Source organism: Primulina tabacum, chromosome 2 (assembly GCF_025594145.1).
Source record: "Primulina tabacum isolate GXHZ01 chromosome 2, ASM2559414v2, whole genome shotgun sequence".
NCBI lineage: Eukaryota > Viridiplantae > Streptophyta > Magnoliopsida > Lamiales > Gesneriaceae > Primulina > Primulina tabacum.
This window is the reverse complement of record NC_134551.1, coordinates 8,135,253-8,159,282: the sequence shown is the minus strand read 5'-3', so window position 1 is coordinate 8,159,282 and position 24,030 is coordinate 8,135,253. Positions and strand designations below refer to the sequence as shown.

Here is a 24,030-nt window from a genome sequence, read left to right as displayed (position 1 = left end):
CTTTTTTGAGGGAGTTAACTTTTCTTTATTCACCAGTTTTTATCTTGTATACTGACAAGTTTTTCTAGCGAATCTTTTCTCTTGACACCGCACAACACTTGTACGTAATATTTTGTTTCTTGTTTTATTTACATAAAATTTTATGTATTGAAATATTATGTGCATGTTATGTTAGGAGTTACAACATCGCACACAACAACTCTGTAACATACAATCACTTTGTTGCACAATACTTTTATGCCATACGACCACCCTTCAATATTGTTTGCAAAACCTTTTCCTTCTGAAGTTATATTTCAAGGGATGCATAGAGACGAAAGAAAAGGTTTAAAATACCATTATCTTAATCATCGTGCTGCTTGATTAAGGCTCTAATATACGTCTATCTATACATCTCTTCGATTTAAAGTGTCTAGAAACGATATCTAAACTACTAACTAAAGTTTTTTAGAAGATATAATGAAAATATCTAGCTATCTTGCTACCAATTTTCTAGTCCTCTCTTTCTGTTTTTTTTTCTTTTCATTTTTCCCTTTCCGTCTACTCTTGGCGGGGGCGGGCCAACCAGAGAGAGCTGAGGGCACGTAGGCGATGGAAGTATTCGGCGATAGCCAGAAAACACCGTGCAGCCTGGCGGGTGGTCAAGATATGGTGTAGCCGATGAAGGGTTTGATGCCTCAAGTTATCAGCCTGTAAAAGATCAATTAATAGTTTAAAAGTAACTAAAGAAATTAAAACTAAAGTAATAATTAAAACACCGTGCATGAAAGTTGACTTTTCATGTATCAAACAGGATCAACATCAGAAATTTAGACGTATACGTTGACATTATGTTAAAAATGAGATGAAAATTGGAACCAAAATAGCATATTCTTATACATATTTATCAGTTTGATTGCCTAATAATGGAAAGGAATTTGAATTATTTGCGAGTGTTTCTAAAACGATGAGAAGTGTGAAGTCCCTTTTCCTTTGAAATTTACTACAAACAATAGTGGACAACGATAATATTTAAAAGGGAAACCTACGTTCATATATATTTACGTCTTTATGATTTTGGTCTTCTATTTTGTCAAATTACAGCTTTATTTATGTATCTTTCATTTTTTTGATAATTTCTGCCATTTTTATAATCGGCAGAGTTAATTTAGTATTTCACACGATAGCACCATATTGACCACTCATCACTGTCATGTCGAAAAAATTAAAATTGAAAAAAAAAACAAATATAACATATTAAGAATGAAATTTAATAACCTTGAATACCAAAATCAGAAAGAGATAAATACTTAAGATCAAAATACAATTTTTCCTATTTAAAACGAGTTGACTAATGCGGCAATCAACATTAATTTCATGTATTTGTCTACCGATTAAAGTACTACCAAGTTTAAGTTCCACATTTGATGAAAATTAACACAATAAATGAAAACAACTACAAGCCTAACAACTCGATCCAAAACATTATTTAACAAGCACAAAAAAAAAAAAGCAAATCAAAGGTTAGATTGAATTATGATGATTCTAATGATGGGCTTAGTACCATTAATTCTAATAATCTTCCATCATTTACAAAATCTAATTAAGAAAATTTAGATTGAATTATGATTATTCTAATGATTAAGAATTTCTCTTGCATAACATTCAAACGAAGGAAGCGAAGTTCGTGAATATATATGTTTCGATAACTAATATAAATTGGATTAATTAGTCTTCAACTACCATGAAATTCCAGCTAATTAATTAGAATAATTTGGAACACATAATTAAATTTACATGTGTTGGGTGGTCTATTTGATATGGTTTAGGTCAAACAGTTATGAAAATGACATCATGCAAATATATATGGGCATAAAATCTTCATGATAAAGACACTTTAGACCCCAACGTCCAATTAAGTGGTAATTATTAATTATTCCACCTTAAATAATTAGGCATTTATAACGGATTTTTATTCGTGAGACGAGTTAACTCTGTTCATATTTATAATAAAAAAATAATATTTTTTCATGGATAACCCAAACAGAATATCCATCTCAGAAAATTGGTCAATGAGAATGTCTAACAAGGTTTTTAGTTTAAATTAGCTTTTCCTAAAATTTTATCTTAAAATTCTTTTTGTTGCACTGTGGGGTTCCTCATATGAATTACATTAAATATTTCACGAGCCCTTTTTATTCTTATATCGGAGTAACGTCATATATACCTTCCATCTAGAGAAATTTATGCAACTATTTTAGGATATTGGCTAAAGGATACAGATGATATCTTTAATTCACTTATTTGAGTAGGTCTCTTGTGAAACGGTTTTACATATTTATATTCATGATACTAGTCGACCCATGAAAACTAATACTTTTGGGATTAAAAGTAATATTTTTCCATGGGTCAGGTCGTATATGAGATCGGTCTGACAAAATAACGCGTGAGAAGATCTCTTATGAGTTTTGTGCAGTGCTTAGTATTACTTTCCCTAAAAAAATGATCTCTATATATTTCAGTTTCAAATTATCAAATTAAATTACGATTAAATCTCACTTATCAAGTCCTCTATATATATATATATTATGATAGCATGGAAAAAGTAAGTAAACATGGCGCAATATATAATATGTAAGCCATAAAAATCAAATTAGAAAGCAAATAAAGTTACCTGTCTAACAAAACCTTCAAGAGTGGAGAGTTTGTTCATGGCAGAAGCCATTTGTCCCATGTAAGTGTTCATATTTGGTGGGATGCTGAGTGAATCAGAAGCAATCGTTTCGGATATCGACTGATTTAGAGCCTCTAATCCTTGCGAAAGGGCTTCTTCTGCCTCCTGTGTCGATTGCTGCAACCCGCATATCCCCAGAAGTTGTTGCTCTGTCAATGGTTCTATTTGATTCAAGATTATCTGCAAATGATTAATGAATTAATCTTTTTAACCTATTATCCTAATGTTAAAAATAACAGCACGTATCGGTACTGTACAAAATAATTGGGAAAACACAGCCAGAGAGACACCAACAGACATGGACTTTATGGTTTGGTTGGGAATAAAACCTAACACTGACCTATAAAGGAAAGAATCATTATATCATTTCGTCATTGTACTTTTTTATAAATATTATATGTTGAAACCTTTTTTCACAAATGCACAGACAAGTTGCTGTCCATTTATCCATGCAATTAACGTCTAGCACCCATACGTACATATTTCTCCATTTCGTGAGCACATTATTTACTTTCGATTTCGAAGAATATATAGCATAGGTTTCAGGTAAAAAATTATACTTTTCATTTCTTGAACTTCAATTATATATATATATATGTATATATATATATGTGTGTGTGTGTGTGTGTGTCATAAACTAGGGTTTGCATGATGGGCTCTTACGCTTTAGTTGTCCATTTTCTTGATTATTGAAAAAACTAACGTCCGTCTAAATTATCCCGACATTTCTAAAAGATCGATTAAATATATTTGTGAATTCGATTCTTTCGCGGGTTTGATCTGATGGGTTTTGTATCTAGACAAACCTTGATCACCTCGGACGGCCGGAAACCTCCCATCCACATGAAGCAACGCTCGGCAGGGGTCTTCCACATGCCTGAGACGAGGTGGAACACGTCGGATTTCACAATCATGCTCTTGAGATTCATCACCTGATCGTAGTGTGCCAAACAGTTGTCTACGAAAATCCGGAGCTCATTTTCTGGCAAGTGTTCATGCACAGCATTCCGAAGCTCCACCATTAGACGGTGGTGCTCCTCCTGCCACCGTGCGTACTCCAAGTCGAAAACTGCTGCATCTAGAATATATTCAATTTAAAGAATAAAAGAATAAGATAAATTATTATGAAATAATATATATATATATTTTAAAAAATTGCAAGTTGCATAAAAAAAATAAATGAAATGAAAATTATTAATGGTTGACTTTACATACCTGAATTTATGTTGCTCATACCAACAGGAAGGCCTTGGTCTCCTAGAGCATTTCCTCCTACATAAAATCCCTAACAGAAGAAATAATCATAAGTTAATCAATTAATTAAATTTATTGACCGAATATGTCATATTATTAGGATTATTCTTCTACAATTTGGATTAAATGAATTAATGGCGGCAAATACTAAATCAAAGGCTTACTTGGGATTTTGCCCTTTGTATTTCCTGTTCAATCTGAGTTAGCCTAATCCTACTTGACTCTAGCTGCTGAACATAAGCCTGTAATTTAAATAAAAAGCACAAAATTAACACAAAAATTAAGCTTAATCGGCTATAAATTTATCTATCTTAATTTATGTTCTTAATTAATCACCTTTTTCCTAAGCCTGCTCTTCCTAGCTGCCTCTCTATTTTGAGCAAGCCTCCTAAGAGTCTGCGTTTGTATTGAAATTTAGCAAAAGGAGGTTAGGATAAAACACACACCCGCACGTGTCTTTGTGTGAAAAAACTACATACAGTAAATAAATTTACTTTATTTTTCCTAAAATGGGACTCAAAAAAATTACACAAAAAACCTTAGGATCTGGAGTCTTGGGTGTTTCATGCTCTGTACTTGAAGTAGGACCTCTACGGTTTCCTTCACGCTGCCATAAAAGAGAGAGCAACAACAACACAGAAATAAAAATTCTAAGTATCAAAAAAAGAAAACATTAATTCACACACACACACACACACACACACACACATATATATATATATATATATATGAATGTATATACAAGTACAAAACCTCGGTTTACAATACTCGTATTTTCCTATAACAAATCCATATTACGTGCATTATATTGTAATATTTTATGTCCTAACCTTAACTGCTTTGGCCGGTTCGGGAGCAGAAGAAACATCATTTCTAGCGTTAACTAACTCCATGGACGGCTCAGTTGATCTCTTGGAACCGGACCCGGTAGCTGCAGAAACTAATCCAGTTGTGCTATTTGCCTACCAAACACAATTTTAAACAAACTCCATTTGTTATAAACCAAATCAAAGTAAAAGATATCAAAATCAGATTGATATTTTCTGAAGTCAAAGAATTGGAAAATTTTTAACCGACATATATGTTACACCTTTGATGTTGCTGCTGCAGATGGATCCACGTGCATGGGTTGAGAAGGGAAGATGTTTAAAGTGTGTGGCCTAATCCCAGAATTTTCTGCTCACGAAAATAATATGTCAAAAAATGAAGAAAGAACTTTAATCTGTTATATGATAAGATGATGATATATATGATTGTGAAAAGAAAATTTTAGAGAGGTATTAGGGTATGAAAGAAAGTCATGCAAGCTCTGTGCAATAGAAAGAAAGAAAAACAGAAACAAGAGAGAGGGAAATTAAAAAAGGCTCAAACAGAAACCAATAATCTTGATTGGTCTCTCTTTTTCAGTACAATCAGAGTTTGCAGGAAATTCATGTATCACAAGTTGTTAAATGTCGCGGTCCAAGATTTCAGAATTCAAGAATACATTAAAATCAAAAAGATATAAGATCCTTTGATTCTTTTCTCTTTTTAATTTCACGAGGGAGTAAATAATATTTCTCCTACTGAGAGAGGATCTGGTCAAAGAAAGTACAATGAGTGATTTTTATCTGTCCCTTCAAGAAACATACTTTCCCCATGACCCCAGATTACAACAAATTCCCCCCGGAGAATCTCACCAGTGTTTTTAATGAAATTTAAGAAAAGTATACATATTTGGATTTAATATGCCCTCTTGTAGCTGAAATAGAAGAGACAGATCAGAAAAATATATTAGTTTTGACAAAAACCTTTTTTTAAAATAAGTGAAATAATCTTTATATTCTAAAAGGGTATAAAAAAAAGTTTACGTCTTTGATCCTGAGCGGACTGATCTTGGCTATCGAGATACAGAAAAAGAGCTTGATCCAGTTCACCCAAGTCATAAGTTCCAGTGTCCTTGCTTCTGCGCATATAAGTCCATCCAAAGAGAGGATGAAAGACAAAAAGAAGAAGAAGAAGAAGAAGAATTAGAATCGAGAGAAAGATGAACTAATAACCCAAGAAATTGAGCAAACCCTTTGAATTTCCAAGAAGTGTTTTTGGAGAAAGAGAAATCGGATTCGCTATATATATAATTAATGGAAAACCAAAAGAAGTTAAAAAAAAGACTTACATATTGAAAGTACCCGGAATAGCTGACGATGATGATGAAGATTGCATCATCCCAAATGAAATCTGATTAGTCTGCTGCTGATGTTGATGAATAAGCTGATGCTGATGATGTTCTTGTTCCAATAAAAAATGATCCGCCGAGTGATGATGACTTGTACCCTCGCTGCCTTTGTTGGAAGCCATAGATGGAAGAACAAAAAGCTTACAGCTTTAAATTATTTGCCTGGCCTGAGGAGATGGTACTAATTTCAGTAGCGAAAATTAAGACATGTACACTGTTTGTTTTATCATTAATTGCCTCGAAACTGTTTTGTGCCCATTTTTCCTCGCTTTATATGAAAATCCCACATCACCATAATCAATACACATGCATACAAACAGAAGAGATGGGGAGAGAGAAAAGAGTTTCAGTCGGTTATGGTGGCAATATTTGAAATAAAGGAGAGAGGATAGAAATGAGGGCAATTTAATGCAAAAGAAGCAAAAGACAAAGGCTATTTTAAGGTTCCCATCTTTCTCTGCTAAACAAGACGACTTTTTGTGAAAAATTCAAAAATGAAAACTCCCCACCCCTTTCTTTTTTTTAAAAAAAAAAAAAAAAAAAATTGTTTTTGGTCTTATGAAATCCATGCCGAACAGGTCCCATGCTTTCGTTTCTCCCTCTAAAGCATTCGAGCTTCTCTCTCTAAATGGCAATAGTTGAATCAAACAACCACTCTTTATTATCATTTTTATTTATTAATAACTAAGTGTAGAATTATATTTAAGTTAATACTTCAGTTGGACAACTATTTAATTTTTTTTATTGAAGGATATATAAAAAAAAATGAATGGAGAAGGGTGTCATTTCATTTCATCAAGAAAAAATTAAATTATTTTCAATTCAATTTATATTATCATATAAAATGAAATAATCATACGCGTAGCTTTAACAGCATAGATTTCGAAATGAAAAAGTATATATTTAGGCAAAAACTTGTATGAGACGGTCTCACGGGTCGTATTTTATTACACGGATATCTTATTTGGATCATCCATGAAAAAGTATTACTTTTTATGCTAAGAGTATTACTTTTTATTGTGAATATCGGTAGGATTGACCCGTCTCACAGATAAAAATTCGTGAGACCATCTCACAAGAGATCTACTCATATATTTATGCCTCGATGGCCATTCTGCCGAATTTATTTAGCGACGTTATTGGAAATGCATGACTAAAATTATTTGTATATATTTTTTTTGTATAACAAAGATAATATGAATTATATTCCAAAATGAAAAATTGGGTATATTAGGATATATCCATTACTTTCTTTGTAAATAAATATCGGTGTCATGCAAACCAGTTATTGGATAATTTTCAATGTTTATATCCAAGATAAAAATCAGAACATATAAGCTGAAAGAAACATACCGCGTGTAAAATATAAACGAAAGCTTATATGTATGTTATTAGTTTGTATATAAGGTTGCATTTGAGGATATGGATTTGAAATCAATGGATATCGATTATTGTTTTATTGTTCACAATGAAACAATAGATCAAATCTTAAATTCATACCTTACTTATTTATACCTTGCTTATACAAAATAGAGTGCATTTCAAATGACAATATTATTATTAATGGGTGAACTTTAATCCATAATAATTAACATAAAATACTATATAAACATATTATAATGAATGAATTTGAAGTTTACGGTAATAATTATCTACATGACAAAAATACATTTGAATAGATTTAAAATATATAAATCCAAATGCAACCTAAGAGTTATAACTCGATATTTTTATTAATATTTTAAAATTTAATACAATTAAGTGCCCACATTTAATTATTACCTACTTTTGTAATGGCATGAAAAATTAGTGTAGTTTCATTTTTTTGTTTTTGCAAAGTTCTCTTTTAAAAGCCTCGAATTTGAATTTTTTTTAAAATAACAATTTTCTTATGAGTATCTGTACTATTCTAATGTACTATTATAAAGAGGGAGCACCTAATTAGAATAATATGGCCACTTCAAAATTACAATTATCATCCTTATTTTAATCAATTTGCTAATTATTTATTTAGTAATTTATCCAACAAAAATGAAAATCGCTCACAAAAGTAGACAACATATTTTTCTAATTAATTAAATAAAATTTTTAGATAATTGTCCCGAATAACTTGAAAAAATTAAAAATAAAAGAATTTGAGAGCCCACATAAAATAAAGAACATCAAAAATAAAATACAAAAAAGGAAAAAAAAAAAAGAAATGTCAAATTCAACCATTAAAAAATCTTAAACATATAAAACAATTATATAAACACACAAAGCGTACATATGATAGCTAGTAGTAATAATGGGCTCGTCTCTACGTCATTAAAATTAATTTGATTGTTTTTTTGTGGATAACGATTTGAAAGATGCGATTTTTTATGTGTTTTGTAAAGTGAGTATATTAATTTCTTATGATGGAAAACATATTAAAGATCTATTAAAAAAAGATATTAAAGTTTTATTTAACGTTTATAGATTAATTAATACTGATTAATTAGATTTCCTATCGACTATTAACTTGAAAAAAATCTTAACATTTATTAAGTTTTTTTAAAAACAAATTAAGCATCGAACATAAAAATATATCCTATTATTTTAAATATTAAAAATAATATGGAGAACTCAGTTGATGTCAAATATTAATTTTTGAAACACGAGATAATTAATAAATTCCTACTTAAAAAGAAATTTCTCAACTCTGCATACGCATATATAATATTTGTATTATATATATATATATATATATATATATATATATATATATATATATAATTGTTGTTTTATTTGAAAAATATTTAATATTAACTAATACATAAATTATTTCGAACTGTCTTTGTCAAAGAAATTAATCAAATTTCATAAAATAATGATGTGAATAGAGAACAAACTCTTTGTTCTAAATTGATGTAGCCCCACTTCAACCTCCATATATGTAGACTTTTGTGTTTGAATTAATATTAAAATTAAAATGTAACAAAATGGATTAGGTAAATCGGTAGGCATGTTCAAATGCACATATTATTATATTATATATTTTATGAAATTGTTATAAAATAAAGCAAATCGATCGAGTTGCTAACATTTCCAACCACTCCTCCCCAATTTTGGATATTTCCGAAAGGAAAACGATAATTAAAAATCTAAAACATGTCGATTTACGGAACTAAAATTGTAATTTTCTTAAATATTATATAAAATATAGTGTTGGAAAAATTAAAGAGTAGGTCTCTTGTGAGACGGTCTCATGAATCTTTATCTGTGAAATGGGTCAACCCTATCGATATTCACAATAAAAAGTAATACTCTTAGCATAAAAAGTAACACTTTGTCATGGATAACACAAATAAGATATATGTCTCAAAAAATACGATCCGAGAGACCGTCTCACACAAGTTTTTGTCAAAATTAAAATTGGCATAAAACGCCCACAAAGTAATGATTTTCATTTCTTATATATAAAAGTTAATTAATCAATCTTTAGATGATTCAATGCGATTAAAATTTAAACTTATTATCTTTCAAAAAAAATGTTTAAATTTAAATTATTTAATCTATCATACTTCTATGTATAATAACTAATTATTGGGCTACGTTATTAATTAATCTCCTACAAAAAATGTAGCTTTCCATTGGGGACATAATTCTGCATTATTGAAAATTTAAAAATATTTAATTCTTTAACCAATATCATTTCATATATTTAGGTCACCCAATCTTGTTCGTTTTTATATTTTAATGATCCTTTTTAACAACTTACCATCCAAGTCACACTCTACGAATATATTTTTTCCTTTAAAATAATTAATCTTTCAAATCAATAAAAATTTAAAGTACTTTGAAAAACGATATCATACCATTACTTGAAGAAGTTGACTCAAAGAACAAAGCTTTCTTTAAATTAAAATACGTTTTCTTGTAAAAAAAATTATACATATATTCTTGGAGTCAAATCACTTGTTTAAGAAAATATACAAACAGATTCAATGAATCGACCTAATTCTTTTCTAATAAATACATGAGCACACACACACACACACACAAAAAGATACATACATACATACACATATACATATATGTATAAGAGATACACAAAAAATATATGTTGGTTTGTGCTACCCTTTCAATGTGACCAATTACCTTCTAATTACAATTTTTTGCCATCTAGATTATCAATGTATTCCGACACGTGGATCCGACATGACTCAAATATATAGCAAATTAAACTCCCAAAAATAAAAAAAAAAAACTTCGCGATTTGAAACTTGGCAACAACTTGGTTTAATCGTGAGATATATAATCAATTGTGATTCAAATGTTTGAAGTAAGAGGCAGCCAAGATTTATAGGACAGTATTCTTCATGATGGATCAGGTCAACCTAGCTAATTGCATATATATCAAAAGTCTTCATTTTCTACTCAATTTCGTTCGACTTTACGTTGCTTGTAGCAAAAGTAGAATGCTTTCTATTCGGTTTTTATTTTTAAATTTTGACTATTTGTTTAGTAAACTCAGCATGAGACCGTTAATTAATTACCTTATTTTGTTTAAATTTATATATATTTTTTAAAAAATAAGTGACATTTACAAATAAAATATATGGCGTTAATTTTTTTAAAATAGTTGACACTTGCGTGTGACATCGTAGAGATAGGTTCCGTTTGGATAAATAATTATAAAATGTTTTTTAGAAAGCGTTTTTTACAAAATTCTGATAAAAAAAGATTTTTAAAGTTGTTTTAAGAATAAATATGCATTTGAACAACTATTCGATAAAAAGGTTTTTACAGTTAAAAAATAGTATGTTTTGATTTTTATCATTGTCCTTATTTCTAAAAAAATCAAAAAACACATCTCAGTTGTTCTTCAAAAACTATACTCGGATAACATTTTTTAAAATATATTTTTAAAAATCGTTTTATACAATTTTTATCCAAACATATACATTAAATGTTTTTAACTTGTAAAACAATAAAAACCCTTCTTAAAGTATTTATGCAAACAAATATCCATAATGTTGCCTTGTAATTAATAGATGTTGGGACAGAACTGCGGCAGCCATGTGGAAAAAAGTTAGAAAGAAATTGAAATTCCACTAGTTCCCATGTTAAGCTTTCGAGTTTTCCATTTAAAGATGAATTTTGTTGTGGTGAATTGATCGGTGCCCCAAAGAAACATAGTTAAGAGAGGAAAATAGTGAGATGAACTTAATTACTCACCTTTTCAAGGGATGGGTGTTTAATGTTTGTTTACAGGTGTATATCACTTCTGATTATACACCACTTGTCAAATCTTGTGGAGGAAACAAATATTTCATAACCAATTCTTGTATGGATATATTTAAAAATTATATCTTATATGATAATAATGTATTTCAGATTATGCAAAAATTTATGTAAGACGATCTCAAGAGTCGCATTTTGTGATACGAATATCTTATTTGAGTCATCCATGAAAAAATATTATTTTTTATGCTAAGAGTATTACTTTTTATTGTGAATATTGGCAGGGTTGACCCGTCTCACAGATAAAGATTCGTGAGACCGTCGCACAAGAGACCTACTCTTCAGATTATGAATTATTATTTTGTCTATCAATCATGTCTATCTTTGTGTCCATCATTGATATTATAATCACTTAGTAGATACATAATTTTGATATGTTTCATCACATCCAATAAGTGAGTCTCATATGAACATTGATCATATTGATGAACACGGTTGTGAATATCATATCAAATTTATATATATATATATATATATATATATATATATATATATATATATATATTCACACAAACGTGCACACACCCAAAAGCTAGGAACTTTGAATAGTTCAAGGGATGGGTGGCATGAAGATGGGCCTTTATAATCAGGATGTGGGGCCTCTTTGATATAGAGGAAATTTTGCAGTATGTTGTGCATTTTTCCGGTTGATGAACCAATAGAAATAAATATATCAGCACATTTAACATAATATTTTGCAATAGGCACTTCAAACCATCTCATAGCAGCTAACTGAATTAATAAAGAAGTAGAGTAGAACAACTCTTGGGAAAGGATGGCAAGTTTTTGACAATGAACAAATTAGGATCCAGTTGTGTGTACTCAAAACAGAGATTGGCATCTCATGATACAAAACATAGCAAGTAAAATGGTACAATATATGCGAGCAAGCAACCAGCAAACACAACTCAGATGTACATTACATTTCTGAGAAGAGCATGTAGTGACAATATTCACCAGAGAACTAATTAAAATTGGGCCTTTTACTGGCGGCATTAGGATAATATTCCTTGCCAGTGTCGACTCATGGTTTGACCTCCGATGTCAATGAAAGAAGAAGTGGCGGGTAGCGCAGCTCCTGCAGAGATAGCCGATGAAATGCTCCTCCCTGGACAGTATAACGTCGAATCAGCCAAAATATAAACAAATTCAACATCAACTGTCTAATTAAATCTAAGGAAGAAAGTGGGAATAGATAAGTTATTCAAACTGATATTTGATTTTGTAAGAAATGGAATGCATTAATACATATAAAATCATACAGCCTGAGGACATCCTCCACGCAAGTCTTAAGATGCTACAATTAACCAACCAATATGCATTCTTACCACAACACGTGCACATGATACAAATGTTGACATGGAATAATAATGGTTGTTATCATTTACTAATGGATATACATACAAGTAAACTTAAGAGTAAATCCATGCTTGTAAACTATAATATCCTGAATTCGCTATCAAGATGCCAAATTATTCCTTCTCACACGCAGATTTTATGATGGCATGAATTATATGTGATAAAGAAATGGAGGCTTGGCCAGTTATTTCAAAGCTAGCCTAGAAAGTAGAAATCTAAATCTAAAAGAATAAAATGTATCAGAAACACCAAAAGTAAAGTTATCTGAATGTCATGTCATGTCATCCCATCTGGCCGCAACTGACAATAACATACCACATACACCGCAAACAGTCAAAAAATATCACTGGCTTTCAGCCAAGCAGCGAGGATGCAATGTCATGATCTCACCGCCCATCAATTAAAATGACAAGCTTAATTAATAATGACAAAACTTCACCTTTGTAACCCAAAATAGAAGCACCGGCGACAAATCCACCAACTGCTCCATTAACAAAGTCTCTTTTCATCCTGTAATTCCGTACTAACTGTTCCACCCCAATATAGACTCCACCAATTGCAGCAAATGTCAACCCATGGTTTTCCATCATCTTCAGCGTGCAAATCAGACCCGGAAGTGCAACTCTCCTCTCAACATGAGGCACATCTTGCTAGGTCGCAACAAAGGTACCCCAAATAGTGCCAGTAACTAGACCAATAGTTGCACCTTCTATCGTTTCCATCGTAGGACTCTCTACATCTTCCATTTGCCTGAGCTCCGCAGGATCCATAGCGGTAGTAGTACCTTTCTACTAAGTACAAAAAATCAGTCTTTTCCTCTCAATTAAACGTATTTTCCAGTATTACAATAACAAGCAACATACCACCTTATCATATCTAAAATAAATTCACATTACCCATCAATGAAAACAATAAAAAACCACGAGCACATCCAAAATTACTGAAAATTTGAAAGCGTGATCGGATAAATCGACGATCCGCCACAATAATTCGAGCCCTAGAACTAAAATTTCGCACAGCTACTCCAAATCAAAGGATAAAATGGGCAAGAAAATAACATCTTCACATGCTTGTTCCAATTTCAAACAATAAATAAATAAATGAAGCTCACCAGAACTGCGGTGAGAAAGAGAAGCCGGGAGATTTGATAGAACGCAAATGAAATTTTGACGAAAAATAGAGAAAAGCGTGGGCCTACATAGAACAGGCCTGGACTACTCCATATATGGGCCTATTCAGTAAAAGATTGAATGATATATATGGGCCGAAACTCAAAATTGGCCTCAACTGTTTTATACACTGACTTCTTCAAGATTCCATAATATATAACAAGGCTGCTTTGGATCGATTGATTGAAGTCATATTGGATTGATTGATATAATTCTGAGAAGAAAAAAATTAAAAATTGACCCTAAATTTGTTTTGAACGATTACTCTTTTCACTTGCGATAATCCCATTTCATTTTCTTGGATAGGAGGCCAATGTTGAATATAGTTTACCTGTCGTTGGCTACGGGGAATTCATGGCATTTGAGAATGGAGATATTCTGCGCAAGGATTTTTATACTTTGATGAGTTTCAAAAGACCTTGAAGAAGAGGACTTTAGATTGGAAGAAAGGATGGAGATAATGTATGACTAGGGATCTAATCGAGTCGAGCCGAGCCGAACTCTTGAATGTTTGAGCTTGGCTTGTTTATAATCGAGCCGAGCTCGAGCTTATATTTAACGAATATATTCATGACTCACGAGCTTATTCAAGCTTTTATCGAACCTAAACGAGCTCAATAAATATGAATTGTACATTTAAATATTCATTAAATTCATTAAAAAATAAATTATACATTTATAAAAAATATAATATTCTTATTAAAATTTGTCAATTTATTATAATAAATAAATTTAATAGATTTGTCTATATATTTCATAATTAATGTGTTAAATCAATAAATTAAATATCAAAAAATTATTATTTTTCATCTAAGATATTACTTATGAATTTACTAACGAATATGTTCACAAGCTAACGAGTCGAATATTGTAGAGCTTGAACTTGGTTCGTTTATCTTAACGAGTCTCATTAAACGAGCTCAAACGAGCTTTTATCAGATTGAGCTTCGAATAGCTCACAAATAATTTGATTCATTTACATCCCTATGTATGACAAACAGTGGATGATCATTTTGTCATTTCAGTGCAGAGAATTTTGTGTGAATGGTCTGTGTTTATGTAGTGTGCATTTCAGATAACATCGATTAGGGCCATGGAAGCTTGAACAATGTTAAACTAGATTGTAAATAAGATGGAACGGGATTAATCCAACTAATGTAAATCAACATAAATTGAAAGCAAAGTTTTACGAATTAGTTTTCTACGTTTCCTTTTGAACTTCGATTTGGTTGGAGAAGTAAACCAACTAAAAGTCTGAAAACACATTTTTTGCTAAAAAAAATTGTTTTTCTTAAAAAAAAGTATATTGTTTGGTTACAAAAATTGTTTTAAAAAACATTCAGTTTGATGTTATTTTAGAAGCTAAATTTTGGGTTTTTGATTCTACTTCTATTTTAAAATAAAAACAAAAGAATAATTTAACCTTTATTTAAAAGTGAAAATTTGATTTTTTTTTTTTTAATAAAAACACTTTAAGAAGGCGAACTTATTTAATTTTTTTTTGTGAGTTACAACTTTAATATCCAAATCGCTCGCAGTTGAAATGTTCATAGTTTTGGGACATGAAGTTGGAAATGGCCAATATATCTTTAGTATAGAACATACGAAGGTTGGTATAAATGAATTTCATATAAATTTTGTTAGTCTCGTATGTGATCATATCTTGAGATATAAATATGAAAATAAATAATAAAATTGGACATTAAGATTTACGTGGAAACACCAAAAAATTATTAAGATAAAAATCAGGGGCATGATGAAAAGAATTTCACTATAATATTTTATGGTGTACAACATCTCACCATGTTTTCAAATATAACACACTTTCCCTTAATACAAGAGAACAAATGACATCACAAATATTATAGAACAACATACTCAAATAAGAATGTATTAAGACGAGAAAAGATAATGAGATACTTAAGAATTAGGGGAGAGAGCTATATTTATAGAGCTCATCGTCCGTGTGAAACCACGTATCGATAGTTTCCCTCCAATCTTGTCATTACCTGCTGCTTATGTTTCAGCTAGGTCACTTGAATATCTACACCACTCAAACTTATCAGTATTCACAAGCTTGGTCAGAACATCAACTATGTTATTATTTGTATGGTTCTTCTGCATATCTACACTCCCTTCTTCTATTTAAATTGAACTATAATGTGTTTAGTCCTGAAATGAAAAGATGGATTTCATGAGATGTGCAAGGCACTTTGACTGTCATAGAATAAAAGAACCTTATCTTGTTTTTGTATGATCTTCTCCAATAGCCTTTTAATCCATATTATTTCCTTGCAATCTTGAGTATTTGACATATATTATGTCTTCGTTGTAGATAACGCAACAACTATTTGTAGTTTTGAAACTCATTTTATTGCTCCCCCTGTACATGTAAACACATAATCAATAGTAGATTTTTTCTTATCAGAATCACTTGCATAATCTCAATCGACATAGCCTATGAATGTAAAATTCGTTCCTCCATAAATTAATGTAGCATTTAAGGTACCTTTAATGTATCTAAGATTCCTCTTAACAGTACTCCACTGCTCTCGTCAAGAATTTTCCAAGTACCGACTAACTACTCCAATGACTTGAGCAATGTCTGGTCTAGTAGAGATCATGGCGAATATCAAACTTCCCACTACTGATACATATGGTACTCGAGATGTCTTCATCCTCTATGCTTCAATGCTAGAACACATCTTGGAGTATAACTTGAAGTTAACAAGAAGAGGGGGTCGAGATTGGTTGCAAAACTTTATTTAAATAATTGTTCTGGGAAAGTCATATTTTATTGTTACTTCTGTCTCGGTGAACTTGCATTCCTAGAATCTTGTTTGCTGGTTTCAAGTCTTTCATATCAAATTTTCTAGTCAATTGTAACTTCAATTCTTGGACGTGATCTTTGTCGGGGCTTGCTATCAACATGTCATCTACAGACAACAGTAAAATGATATAATCATAACCAGACCTCTTGAATATTTATAAGGGTCTGCATTCAGTCTGTTGTATCCAAGACTCATGATATGTCACGCCCCGTGACGGGGGTTGGTTGACACCGGCGTTGCTCTCAAATTTACATTCGAAAACAACAAGCCTCAGAAGTACAAAATTCAGAAACCAGTCTTTTATTCATAAATACTGAATATTTCAATGTCTGATACAAACTCAATGACAGATGTTTTACAGCGGAAATGTAAAACCAAATATAATAACGTCTTAACAAATGCAACGGAATAAACATAAACTAGAACTGATAAACAACGGTCTTCTTCACCAGCCCTAGAATTGAATCTGCATCTTCTTATTCTAACTTTTCTTCTCGTTCTTATCTGAGATGGGTTTGGTGGGTGAGTGAGTGATATGGTTGTCACTCAGTAAGCAGGGGCGAGAATAACTCCTAGTTTTCGAAATCGTTTTCAACAGGAACAGTAAAACAATAATATACAGAAAACTCTTATTTTCAGAACAGAAATCAGAATTTAGAAATCACAGGTTTCAGAACAGAAATCAGAATTAGTAAGCACTGAGCACGTTAGTGAATTTCATGGCTAAACTGATATCAGTCCCCTATATGTTTTCTCCTCTAAGGGGTGAGGCCAGAATCAGAATCAGAATTCAGAAATGTTCAGAATATATATTCCTATCATTAGTTCACTAGGGAGTTTCAGTGCTTCAAAATCATATATCAGAAATCAAACATTCAGAATTTGTGCTTTAAAATAGAAATTAACAAACTGATTTCAAGATAATTTATACATAAGCCCACTTATCGTAATCCGCTAGATGTTTCGGTTGAAGTTTGGAAATATGCTTGCTCTCGCTACTTGTTTTTACTGCTTGAACAAAAGTACTCTCTCTTAACTCGAAAATTCAAGTGATAATCTCAAGATTTGGGTAACACCAATTCAGATATTTGAGGGTGATATTTGTAAGCCAAATTGTGACTGTTAGACTCCCTATTATGGCCAAAATCTGCCATGATGTGCCATTAACAGCCTTTACTCCATGTTAAATATTTCAGTTACAAGTCATAAGCAGAATCAGTAGCTATCTGTTGAAATCTCGCTACTGAATTCTTCTGCTGCTAGATTCTGTCTGCTGGATTCTGTCTGCTGGAAAATATCATCTTCTGAAATATTAGCTGTTGCAGGAAATTGTTAGCTTCTGCTGGAATTTTCATTTGCTACTGAATATTGCTAACTGCTGAAAAATTCTAGTTGCTGCTGGAAATTCATGTTTTCACATGATATACGAATCAAATTAAATCTCTTGTACCAACACCTTAGCGTATTTTTGAGACTGTACAAAGATTTGTTCTACTTGCAAACCAAGTTCTGCCTTTTTCCGCAAAACCTTCTGGTTTGAGCATATAAATTTATTCTCCAAAATCTCCATGAAAAAATATGTTTTCACATATAGTTGTTCTAGATTTAGGTCAATATCGCACACAATGCCAATATTACTCTGACTGTTGTAAGTCGAACCATAAGAGAAATTATCTCATTGAAATCAGTGCCCTCTTTCTGAGCATACATTTTTACCATCATTCTAGCATAATACTACTCTACTTGACTATTGCCTTCACATTTGATCTTATAGACCCATATGATACCAAAGGCTTTCTTCCCTTCTAGTAGTGTAATATGATCTTAAGTTTTATTTTTGTTTAATGCCTCCAATTATTCCTGCATTACTGTCATACACAAGAATTTACAATAGTAGATTATTGTAGAATGTAAAACAATGATTATTTTCAAATCAAAGAAACAGATAGTCTAACTCATATAAATGTCATAAGAAAATATTTAAATGCAATAAAAATATATATATTTAAATAAAGTATTGGATTAGTTGATCATCAAAAAAAGAAATAAGCAAAGTTTCATCGATGAGTGTTAGGAGAGATGTGAAATATTTATGGAAAATTTAAATTGTGACTGTGAAATAGATTGTCTACATGGCTCTCATCATGTTTTTTGATAGAAATATCGACAAATTTTTTCACCAATAACTTTTTTATGTCATATTTTGCAAGATTTATAATTCAAAATTTTAATTATTATCAATTGGTATTTATTATGAAATTTCATTTATTAATAAACTAAATTTGTGAGAACCCGAAATTTCAGCAGTAGCTAGCATTTTTGTAACAGCTAACAATATTCAGCAGCAAGGCAAAGAGTTCAGCAGAAGCTTCCAGCAGCAACCGATATTTCAGAAGCTGGTATTTTTCTAGCAGATATAATCCAGCAGCATAAGAGTTCAGTAGCGTGAGATTCCATCAGACAGCTACTGATTCTGCTTATGACTTGTAACTGAAGCATTTATCATGGATTAAAGGCTTTAATGGCAGATCATGGACATTTATTTGGGAGTACTAACAGTCAGAAATTGCATATAAATAACACCCTCAAATCTGGTGTTACACAAATCTTGAGTATCACTTGAAAATTCGAGTTAAGAGAGTACCTTTGTTCAAACAGAAAAATCCAGTAGCGAGAACAGTAGATTTCGGACTTCAACCAAAACTCCTAGCAAATTACAGTAAGTGGGCTTATGTATTAATATCTTGAAATCAGTTTGATAATTCATGTTTTATATATTTCTGATCTCTGATTTTTGAAGCACTGAAACCTAGTGAACTAATGGTAGGAATATATATTCTGAACATTTCTGAATTCTTATTACTGATTACTGATTACTAGCCTCACCCGTTAGAGGAGAGAACATATAGGGGACTGATATCAGTTTAGCCATGAAATTTACAAACGTGAACAGTGCTTATTTGTTAAATTTCTGATTTCTATTCTGAATATTGATTCCTGAATACTGATTCCTGTTCTGAAAATAAGAGTTTCTAAATTTTGTAATTCTGAGGCTTGTTGTTTTCGAATGTAAATTTGAGAGCAACGCTGGTGTCGACTAAACACGTTCCTGGGGCGTGACAAAATTTGAATATTATAATAGAGGTAATGAAAAACTAGAAGTCCAAATAATGTAAAACTAAATAATAAACTTATTTATCTTTCTTATAATCAAATTATAGTAAAGATACATGTTAATTAAGACAATGAATTTATAATATATATCCACACAGTCATATGTTGTGGATAAAATAACATATATATGCAAGAGAAACAATATAAATATTTTCTGTACGTTGATTTATTTATTTTTTTACTTTTTTAATATTAACCATCAAACAGAAATTATAAATGAAAAATATTAAAAATATATCATCATTAGTTACACGAGCGTGAGGAAAGTGTGTTAGTTATCTCACATCTATTGGTTAAAATCTATGTGAGTTGTATATATAATCTTGGACAATCTCTTTTGAGCTAGTTTTTGAAGTTGAGTTCAATATCAAAAAATGAAGAACCCGAAGGATTATCAAGACAATGGAAAAAATCAATGTTGCACCAAAGGTTGAAGAACCACAAACATAACAAAATGGATAACGAAGAGACAATTGCTAACTACAACAAAAGAACTAGGAAGGCAAAAAAGAGCAAGTATCCAATCATTTCTGGTGCTCTTCAGATTCAAGAAGAGAAAATGTAGACATGCGTTTGATGTCCAAACAAATTAGTTGTTCGCTTTTCGAAACAAGCAGTTGAACTTATTCGTGTTTAGTCCGACTGGATAAAATACCAAGTCTTTATGTCCCAAATGAAGCATAACAAACATCACGCAGTAATCAATCTAAAATTCAGAACAATTCAAAGCGACCAATGCATATGTTGGACAGAAGAATCATATCCCCTGGAATGCTTGAGTTCATGAAACTGGTCCTCGGTCGGTTGAGACAGTCCAAGCTCTCCGTTATGCTGACTATTACCTGGATGAGGAACCTGGACTGAACCCAGATTAGGACGCGTCTCGTGTGACGTGTCATTAGCTTGGCCACTCTGGAAATCCCACGAAGGAAAGGAAAATTGAGCAATGGGTGCACAAGGGGTCACCAAAGACTGAACAATGTTCATATCAGGCCTCGATGATTGGCTTCTTGAGCCCCAGGGGTGGTTTGACAGAAGAGAGAGAGCACTGATTGAATCCGAAACTCCACTAAAGCATTCTTCTGGAGATACTAAAGAACCAACAGAGCAAGTAGGACTAGTCGTTGAACCTTGAAGGAGATCAGGTAAAGAATTTTGTGAGTTACTCTTCCATGGAAGTTGATGTTTTCCGGCGACGATTGCTTGATTTCCTAATCCTGGTTCAGGTACGATATTCAGCCACGCATCACTTCCACCGAGCATTGGATAAGTGCTGCGATTCATCATAAATCCTCCAGCTTTTGGTGCGATTATCTGGAAACAAGAACGTCAAGTATATGTCGGCTACCAATAGTGTAAAATTTTGGGCTGACGAGAGAATGCCCAATAATTGTTTTACAGGAGCAAATAGGTAATCCTTGAGATGGGATGATTAATAAGTACTCACTCATTGGTATCTTACCAAATATGGATGAAGGAAGAGTTCCACAGCGAGGTGGCAAAAAAGATCCTGGAGGTGGCTTCCTTCTACGCTCGTTGTGTCCAGCAAGGCGCCTACGGCAACTACGTTTTCCTTGGTCAAATTCAGCCAATTGATGAAACCTGAACCCAATCAATTATAACCAAATTGAACAAGTTTACATGTATCAAGATTTGGCCTAGAGTAAATTACAGCAATAACTATTGTATTCTCTTACTCGGTAACAAATTTCATATTGTCTACAGAAAATATCACAACCATTTGAGCATTGAATAAGATATGATCAACAAAATTCTCTACACATCCATCAAACCCAAAAGCAGCAAACCAAATACTTAATTTCTGTCTTTTCATAATTTACCAAAACCTCGAATATATGAATCTATAATTGCGAAAAGGGTTAAACCAGACCTGCTGCACTGCTGGCAAAACCTCTGCTCGATGCCTGCCACAATGACCTTTGGAAATTTGGAATGCACACCACAAACTTTGTGCCTCGAATAATAAGCCTTGGCATCGCTCAGATCTGTGTCGCACCCCACCACCTGGCATAGAGGCGGCTGCACGACTCCGGTTCTCCTTCTTCTGGACGCTGACGGAGGCGCCTGCGATTGCCCACCTCCGATCTTGGCCTGTGGTCCAGAACTCACGCCCTCGAAGTAAATCTTCTTGCCAAAATTCAAACCATTGATGAGTGAGTCTGCTGCACCAGCAGAAGTCGAGAAAGAAGAAGATGATGAACCTCTTTCCATTCCTGATTCCTATAACCCGTTCATTGTAGCTTTTGTGAATCAAGTGAAATCCACATGCACCATTAATACCTTGGAACAAAAAACTCAAGAAATAAAACAAGAGATTCGTATATATATTCAAGGGAGTTGCGTAACTAATCATATCTATACTCAAAGCTGATATTCTCCGGTGGCCCATTATATCAGTGGAGATTTTTGCAACATATATCACATATATTACCTCTCTGTGTTCTTCTCATACATATATACATATGTTAAACTAAAAGTTTGGCGCACAAAATATTACTATCCACAGCAGAAAACATTTCTCACCTTTTAATCTGAAATCCAGCTCGGAGTATGTCCCGAAAGGTGTTTCTTTGATGGAAGAAGTTTACGTTAAAATAATGGAGGGCAAAGCTAAAGCACATGAAGTGGACACCTTTTTTTCCGAAGTTTCTTGATTACTTTTAATGTTACCTGTTCGCAAAAGCTTAGATTTATAGCAACAATTTTTATTATAAAACATTTTTCATTTTTGTTTCACAAATTTAAAATAAATCTAACGTTGTCCTGTGGTCTGAGTGGACTCCACTCCAATAATGGGCAAAATTGGTTCATCCCTTTTTTATTATTATTATTATAATTTCAAATTTATCCTCGTATATACTTTCTAGTAGCTTACTATTGTAAAATCTATGACATTACTAAAAAAAATGTTACCTTCATTATCTAATCTTTGTTTTATTTGTTAACAATCAATTATATTCATAATTAGATTTTGAAAAATATAATAATCATAATCTACTCCAAAAAACACAAACTACTGCATTTATGTATTATTTGTAGATTATAATCTACACACACGTATATAAACATAATCAAAAAAGTAATTTCAAGAGGGCGGGGTGATCGCCGGTACCATGAGGTTGTACGGACAATGAGTGGTTCCTGACAGACTTCTAGGCGAAGGGAACATGAATGAACCGATCTTACGGAAGGAGAGAGATTCCGAAACTGTTCAGGTGTGGGACTGTGCAGTTGAGAAGGGCTTAAAAGATTTGATTGAAAACCGTCGTCGAATTTAAGAGTTACATCAGGTAAAGTATTTGGATCGAAAGATTCTAAGTTCGTTTGATTGATTTGATGAATTTATGCATATGTGATGCATGTAATGATAACAACGATACATTTGAAATAGATACAAAAGGGATATATGTCATTTCAAATTAGAACAAAAAAATATTCATCAAATCAATTTATTACATTCAGGCGCAATTAAATTTAGAGTAGGGAACTAAAATAATTATTGACAGCTACATGAATTTAATTTAAATTTAATAAATAATAAAAGATACGTAGATAAATATGGACGAGACTTGGACGACACCTAAGCCAATTGAATGTGTGCCGGTGTGTGGGATTCATGATTTCGTCACTTAAATCTCTTTAAATTCTCTATTTTGCTAGATGTTGATATTTAGGGTGGCGTGGGGGACCACGGCTAGCTAGCTTCTTCAAGTCTTGAGTCACGCAACTTTCAATTGCAGCTTATGGCACTGTGTATATCATCATATTCCGCTATCATTCAATTGTGATCCTCTAGCAAATCGGCATCTGATCACTATGTCAACTCTTCCAAAATCGTCTGAAAATCACAAACAAATCGATTAGGAGAGGTCGGGATTTCTCACAACATGACCCTCCGATGTTTAATTCAAGCCAGTTAAGCATAGAGGAAGTTAGAAATATATATATATACATATAGAAATTATATCACAACCTGATCCATGACGAGAAAACCTCATCTTGGGTTGTAATTGACGGGACGAGGGA

At 32.1% G+C, this 24,030-nt stretch overlaps 2 protein-coding genes and 1 pseudogene across 5 annotated transcripts; all 3 read right to left on the bottom strand.

Moving 5' to 3' along the window:
* Positions 1–245: 245 nt before the first annotated feature.
* On the bottom strand, positions 246–6,703 carry LOC142529305 (bZIP transcription factor TGA10-like). 2 transcript variants are annotated; one of them, XM_075634813.1, is made up of 11 exons: positions 6,123–6,703; positions 5,818–5,912; positions 5,058–5,143; positions 4,798–4,929; positions 4,506–4,574; positions 4,304–4,363; positions 4,132–4,209; positions 3,929–3,998; positions 3,520–3,791; positions 2,654–2,893; positions 246–690 (listed from the first exon to the last, which is right to left on the bottom strand). In XM_075634813.1, exons 1-11 carry the CDS (start codon positions 6,302–6,304, stop codon positions 541–543), a joined length of 1,434 nt encoding a protein of 477 aa, XP_075490928.1. In that variant the 5' UTR covers positions 6,305–6,703; the 3' UTR covers positions 246–540. The 2 variants fall into 2 exon arrangements, with proteins under 2 accessions (XP_075490928.1, XP_075490935.1); XM_075634820.1 differs by having other exon boundaries at positions 3,520–3,782.
* A 5,530-nt stretch (positions 6,704–12,233) lies between these two features.
* Positions 12,234–14,193, bottom strand: LOC142529299 (outer envelope pore protein 16-3, chloroplastic/mitochondrial-like; annotated as a pseudogene).
* Positions 14,194–20,493: 6,300 nt separating this feature from the next.
* Positions 20,494–22,680, bottom strand: LOC142529283 (squamosa promoter-binding-like protein 9). 3 transcript variants are annotated; one of them, XM_075634788.1, is made up of 4 exons: positions 22,528–22,679; positions 21,875–22,244; positions 21,431–21,585; positions 20,494–21,281 (listed from the first exon to the last, which is right to left on the bottom strand). In XM_075634788.1, the coding sequence occupies exons 2-4, from the start codon at positions 22,213–22,215 to the stop codon at positions 20,707–20,709; spliced, it is 1,071 nt and encodes a 356-aa protein (XP_075490903.1). In that variant the 5' UTR covers positions 22,216–22,244; positions 22,528–22,679; the 3' UTR covers positions 20,494–20,706. The 3 variants fall into 3 exon arrangements, with proteins under 3 accessions (XP_075490903.1, XP_075490909.1, XP_075490894.1); XM_075634794.1 differs by having other exon boundaries at positions 20,495–21,281; positions 21,875–22,224; positions 22,528–22,680; XM_075634779.1 differs by having other exon boundaries at positions 20,497–21,281; positions 21,875–22,675.
* Positions 22,681–24,030: the final 1,350 nt, after the last annotated feature.